This window comes from Aphis gossypii, chromosome 3 (assembly GCF_020184175.1).
Source record: "Aphis gossypii isolate Hap1 chromosome 3, ASM2018417v2, whole genome shotgun sequence".
NCBI classification, from domain to species: Eukaryota; Metazoa; Arthropoda; class Insecta; order Hemiptera; family Aphididae; genus Aphis; species Aphis gossypii.
Genome location: NC_065532.1, coordinates 31,652,302 through 31,659,672, shown reverse-complemented (window position 1 = coordinate 31,659,672; position 7,371 = coordinate 31,652,302). Strand labels below are relative to the sequence as shown.

The 7,371-nt window shown below is 27.3% G+C and overlaps 1 protein-coding gene and 1 pseudogene across 1 annotated transcript; both read left to right on the top strand.

The window, feature by feature from the left end:
* Window positions 1-432: 432 nt before the first annotated feature.
* Window positions 433-5,083, top strand: LOC126551082 (uncharacterized). Its single transcript, XM_050203843.1, has 7 exons — window positions 433-1,067; window positions 1,291-1,400; window positions 2,387-2,710; window positions 2,783-3,047; window positions 3,973-4,195; window positions 4,289-4,945; window positions 4,989-5,083. Exons 1-7 carry the CDS (start codon window positions 966-968, stop codon window positions 5,081-5,083), a joined length of 1,776 nt encoding a protein of 591 aa, XP_050059800.1. The 5' UTR covers window positions 433-965.
* On the top strand, window positions 4,853-6,172 carry LOC126551327 (uncharacterized; annotated as a pseudogene).
* The last annotated feature ends 1,199 nt before the right edge of the window (window positions 6,173-7,371 follow it).

Here is a 7,371-nt window from a genome sequence, read left to right as displayed (position 1 = left end):
CACTTTCTCTTTATCTACCCTATAATATCTTCAAAAATGAATTCGACGATACAATCTAGTTAACCATTTATAACGACATATAGAATCTTGCGTGGATCAAAGTACAAATAATTTAATTGATTCAGTCAATTTTTTTGATCTATTAATTTCTCTCATAATCCAATTTTATTATTTAAACAAACATAGTTTCGGCATCGTTATTATTAACTATCATAGTATATATTAAGTTTAATTTTAATTATTTAAGGTGGTTCCAGTTGATTAAAAAAAAATCGTTTTTAGAACTTCCGCTATGACAAAATTGTGAGACTTCGGATGGTTCGATTTTAATGCTGTAAAAATAATAACATTTCTTAACATCTCCTCTGTAGAACCGTCGGAGTAATTTTTTTAAGTTTTAACTTTTGACAGTATTATAATATCATACAAATTTCAGTTTTTACAACATTTTCGTTCAATCATATGTATTGAATAAATTAATATTTATAAAAAACTCTTCGACCGTTCTTTAGAGGAGGTGTTAAATTTTTTTAGGATTTTTACAGAATTAAAATCACACTAACCTAAGTCTCACAATTTTGTCACAGCCGAAGTATGTTTTTACACGAAGAGTAACTGAATACTTTTTCCTAATATAACTTAACCTGACATGTGCCTGCGAGTGCGAGAACGCCAAATTCCGATAACCAATTAATTACGCGACGTTTACCCGGATCGTCGCGCGTCGACCGGATGCCGACCATTTACCGAGAAACAATATTTACGATAATTATCATATTATAATATTAGTCCAATAATAATAATAATAATGTTTTTCTATAATACACCACAAAACTGCAAATTCACATTTAGTCAGTCATAAACCTAGTCCTTACTCCTTACACCACAGTTATTATTTTTTGATTGCAATTTTTTGAACATATTGTGATTTTTTTTTACCTACGTGTTTTCAAATATTTTTAACGATGGATAATACGAAAAATTGGCGTATGGGTAAAAAATCAAAATGTTTTCCGAGTAAAAGCAGAAAAAATAAAGGAAATATTGCTGCACTTGTAAAAAACAAGGTAAGTGAAGTTAATGATTAAATACCTTAGAAAATCACGAAGATTAGAAATTGTTTTGCATAAAAAAATAATAGGAAAACGAGTATTTTGTGTTATAAAAACGACTTTATATTAGATATATAATACTAAACTTCTTTAGAGATGAATATAAACAAATTAGTGATCCACATATTCACATAGTTCTTTGTCCAAGATTATATTTTTTATTTGTATATTTTCACAGAAAACCGATCTTGTAGTAGGCCATAATGACATTTCCGAAGACAATGCCCTAACGATAGCGTGTAGTAGCAGTAAACGACAATTAGTAACATCACAGCGTAATGTCCAGATGTAAGTAAAAAAAGATAAAATAAAACTAGTATTAATTGAGAAAAATATCCAAAATTTGGTTCCAAAAGTATAGTAATATTAAAAGTACGAAGCGGCTCGGTTCAGTCTAATTGATTTGTTTTTATTGATCGACAGAATATTAGTTACTTAGATAATAAATAATAAATATAGAATACATTTTTAAATGTATTATAATAAATGTTTTTTTTCGAAAAAAGGCTTGTGTTGGAGATAGATTGTTAGAGAGTTGTTCATTCCAATATATAGCTTTATTCGCGAAGTCCACTTTTAGATTCTGAGCGGAGCGATGAATATATTGATTTAACAATGTTGTGTGTGTATTTTTTTTTAAATTTTGTTTAAAATTTTTTTTGTGTTTGTATACATGAAATTCCCAATAGTTTACAAAAGCATCAAAAGCACCGGGAAAAACCAAACATTTTTTTTTGAAAAAATTGATTTTAGATATTGGTGTAACTCTAAAACTGATTACCGTAGAAACATGAAATTTTCACTAAATGTTTATACTAAAATTTTCTATACTAGATAAAATTTTCAAAATATTTCAAATCTTTTTAAATTGTTTATAGACATTTGAACTTTTCGATCTTTTAGTTTTTTTTTTTATAAATTACAGTAAAATTTTATTCATTTGGTGAAAAAGCTTCAAATATTAATACAAAGCTCCTAATATATACAACGATATATAATATAATATAGCTACAGCGACAGTTAAAAATTATTAAAAATACATAGTCACAATTTTTTTATAAGCATTTTAAGTTCAAATTTTGACAAAATACGTAAAAATCACGAATATTTGCAATTCAAATTTTATTTTGAGTTAGAAATTCATAAAAATTTATCTTTTTAAATCTAACGTTTGAAAATTCAATACAAAATTCTTCATAAGTTTGTCTACTTTTATCAAAGTAATAACTATATTAATTTCGACAGTATTATTTATAATTTTAATATACTTTTAGAACCACGAATATGAATGACACGGAAGACTTGGCATTATCTCTAGATTTAAATCAAAGCTGCAATCTAGCAGATATGAAACTGGAAGGAAGACGAATTGTGGATATTAATTATATATTCAATACAATAAAATCGTTTTCACATCCATTTGGATGCACTTTTAAAAATTTAATTTTTACTCATGAAGTACGTAATGGATGCATAAGTTCATTTTATTTTAAATGTAATTTTTGCAATCAAATAGAGGTGATACATTCAGAAGAACCTGGCAACAAATTTAACACAAATTTAGCAATTGTAACAGCAGCAGTGAATATAGGACAAGGGTAAGTTATTTAATTTAAAATTTTCGTATTAGTATGTTTTTTTTCTCACCCTATACCTATATTTTGTATTAGACATGCGCAGATAGAAGAATTGGGAGCTATCTTAAACATGCCAGTTATGTCTAATGGTAAATATCAATTATTGCACAACGAAATTGCTACGTACTTCAATGAGATATCTTGGGAAGAAATTGAACTAGCTGGTAAGGAAGAAGCAAATATTGCAATACAAAATAATGAAGTTGATGTCAGTGGTAGACCAATGATAGCAGTGATTGCAGATGGTGCTTGGTCTAAACGCTCTTACAAAACGAAATACAATGCACTTTCTGGAGTTGTAAGTTAATAATTTAATTAATATCACAATAAAATCAAGGTTAATAATTATTGAAAACAGCTGTATTTGGACATTGCTACCCCTCAACAAAAGTTATTTATTAAAATGTAAGATGCAACTATTTTTTTTATAGAAAATGTTGGTCTACGACTATCTATGCTACCCTCATAAATTTAATATTGGTGAATTATATATTTAAAAATATATAATTACAGTATATACAGTATATTACAGTATATATTACAGTATATTACAGTATATTAAATATATAATAAATCAAAGATATCTATCTTCTTTCTAGCTGACCCCGTGCACTTCGTTGCCCGTTAAAAATGCCAATCATAACCAATAGCGATCTTAATATAGTTTATTTATTGCTGGACAGTGACGTCATTACATTACATATTATTACATTTACATACCTAAGTATCTTCTCTTTAGGAGCGATTAATCAGTGAAAAATGTTACAAAAACGGGGACAATAAATAATAATTATAAAAAATTGTTACTATATTCACCGAAAATATAATAATAATAATAATAATAATAAATAGTCTACGTAGCTTAGCAACCATTTATAAACAATTATTTCTACCGTAAATTATCAAAATCCCTGTTTGAGCACTTCTATTATTTTCTGGACAACCCTTAGCTGTCCCGATATTAAAAAATTTGAAAAAAAAAAACTATCCTATCTTTTAAGTTGGACCAAATTACACGCGTTGTAAAAAATTTCATCAAAATCGGTTAAGTGGTTTAGGAGTCCATTGAGGACAAACATTGTGACACGAGATTTATATATATTAAGATAATACATTATTATTTTTGACATTTTTATAATTATTGTAAACAAACCTATTATTGACACCCATGGAATTAGCTAATAATGCGGTCAATTAAATTACCTATTTATCAATATTTGTAGGCCTGCATAATTGGAGCTAAAACAAAAAAAGTTTTATTCATTGGCGTAAGAAATAAGTATTGTTGTATTTGCCAGAGAGCGTCTAAAAATAATTTAGATCCTAAAGAACACCTTTGCTTCAAAAATTGGAACTTGCCTTCAACCGCTATGGAAGCAGATATTATTGTAGAAGGTTTTAAAAGAAGTATTGATATGCATAATCTGATATACTCTAAGCTTATAGGTATTTATTTAAATTGGATTATATTTTAATATTAATGTTGAGCATTAAAAAAATTATAATAGGGCAATTTTTAACCACATATGTTAATTTTAGGTGATGGAGATAGCAGCGTGATGAAAAGACTACATCTAGCTAAACCATACGGGTATAATTTTGTGATTAAAAAAATTGAATGTTCCAACCATATACTGCGCAATTATGTAAATAAATTAAAAGACATATCTACTAAAAGAAGAACTACTAGAGGCGTAAATATTCCGGGAAATATAAGACAAGCAATAAAAGATAGAATTCTTAGACTTAGGTATGCAATAACAGAAGCTGTAAAATATAGAAAATATCAAGAAGATATATCATTTGAACATAAATTATTAAATTTAAAAAAAGATTTAATAAATGGGCCAAGTCATGTTTTTGGCGATCATACGAATTGTCAGTTTTACTTTTGCAAAGGACAAAAAGACGGCGAAATAAATTTAGTGCCACAGATGAAATCGTTAGGTATTTGGGAAGAATTAGTTGCAGCGAAAAGTCTTGTATTATATCATGCTGAAAGTTTATTGTACAAAGTAAGTAATAATGCAGCAGAGTCGTACAACTCAATTTTAGCGAAATTTATTGGTGGTAAGCGAGTAAATTTTTCTCTTCGTGGATCGTATAATTTACGGTGCAACGCTGCAGTAACATCCTATAATGCAGGACCTAGACGTTTGCATTTGTTACATAAAAAAATTGCAAAACACAGTCCGGGTCTGTATACTAAAAAATTTATTTCAAAATCTACTTCAAAAAGTATTCAGAGAAGTAAACGTCGATTATTCAATCCTCCAGTTTACAAAACAACAATATCGGGACCAGATCAGCATTACGGAGCAACAGCAGACATAGAAACATCTCCAGATATGCCTAAACACGAATATGATGCTAAAAAAATATTGTTTTTATCAGAATTGAACGTAACACAAGTGCAAATAAAACAAATTGAAAAAGGTATGCAAAACATGTATTTATTTTTAAATAAAATAATTATACTTATCACAATATATATTTTAATTTTAGATACGAGAGGACAAAATGCATGTATGGAGTGGCATTTACATAGAAAAAAAAGATTGACTGCCTCTGTCTTTGGAAATATATGTAAACTTCGACCCAAAACGTCGCGAGCCAAGACTGTATCAAATATTTTATATGGTTCTTTTTGTGGTAACGACGCAACAAAATATGGGATACAAAATGAAGAAAATGCGAAGTCGGCGTTGTCTAACATTATAAATAAACCCATAAGGTCGTCTGGATTAATTATTGATTATGAATTACCATTTCTAGCTGCTTCTCCAGATGGCCTAATAGATGAGGATTCTTTAGTAGAAATCAAATGTCCAATAAGCGCTAAAGATATATCGCCTGAAGATGGAATTGCAAAAAAAATAATAAAGAGTTGCGAAATAAAAAATGGAAAAATGGAACTTAAACGAACGAATTCTTATTATTACCAGGTACAAGGGCAACTCCACATCTCGAAAAAAAGTTTTGCTATTTTTGTATTTGGACTTCTCGAGGTATCCTTTATGAAAAAATAAAAAGAGATGACAATTTTTGGGAAGTAAAAATGTTACCCCATTTAGTTAACTTTTATAATAATTGTTTATTACCTGAAATGGTTGATCCACGCTATGATAGAAATTTACCATTGAGAGATGGACTGAAAGAGTTAAGCTAATAAACTAGGTACCTCTTGTTTTTTTTATTGAATACTTTTTCAGTGAATACTTTGTATAAATTGAATTGTAATTATGTCCAACATTAGTTTTTTTTACATTTTTATATTTATTTACTAGGTACCATAAGTTATTCTTTCTTAATAATATTTACATAATAATAAATAAATATGTAAGGTAGGTAACGGTATACCTATATACATTTATTATTATTTTTTGCTTTAATATAATATTTGTTACTATTTGTTATAAAATAAAATATGCTTATACAAGATAAATCGTTTTTAAAAATATGTATTTAAATTTAAAAAAATATGAATTGTTTAAAAATTTAAAAATTAAAAACGCTACACTGAATAATTATTATCACGCTATAGCAACTTAAATTTCTACGTACCTATGTTGATATACTAAATCATGCAATATTAAAAAATAAACAGATCACTGATCTTGATTGGATTTATTGTGCGTTATCTTTATCTATGCATTTATAAATAATAGAAAAATAAGATTATATTATAATAATAGTAGGTAGTGTATGATGCGTGTGGGTACTTGGTAGACTATAAGTAATGAAGTCTATTGTTTGATTCTTAGAATGCGGATACGGGTCGTAATGCATTTATTGAGATAAACTGTACACTAGCGCGCACACACACTAATGATCATTTACACTCTCACACATTGATATGACCAGGTTATACGTGACACATAATTTGCCTAAATCTTACTCCTTAGAAAATGACCGACTAGAACCCCCTTAATTGGATATTTTAGGTGAATTATTAGAGTTTGACACATTTGAACGCGTTTATGAATTATAAACATACATTTACATTTTTGATTTTAGATTAATGAATACAACTCAAAAATTTGAAATTCGTTTGAAACATTTTATTGAGAGTTTTATTTTTTATAGTGCTTGACTAAAATTTTATTTTGTTAGGTTTGTTTGATTTATGTGTTATGTTTTATTTATTTAATAGACAAAAATAGTATATTTTGTTAATGTTGACTGAATGCCAAGATGTTGTGTGCTTCTTGTATCGTAAAATAAGGCACCCTTCTCAATACCATTGAATACGTTATTTTTTGTTTTGTATTGTTTAATTATTTAAAATAACAGTTTATTTTTATATTCTATTTATATTATCCACGTACATTTATATGTTGAATTAAATACATTTATTAGCTAGTTATAACTATAATTTATTTTAAATATAAGATTGTATAATAATTTACTGTGTACGATCATCATTATTATTATATCTTAAATAAAATTAAGTAATGTTATTTATTTAAATAAAAAGTAAATTTTAAAATAATATTATTACAACAAAATATAGGTATGTACTTGTAGGTTAATCGTGTCAAAACAATGTTCTTTATGACGGCGCGTTGTATAGGCAATATCACTACTTAGAAAAAATACATAATAATATAATATATAATAAA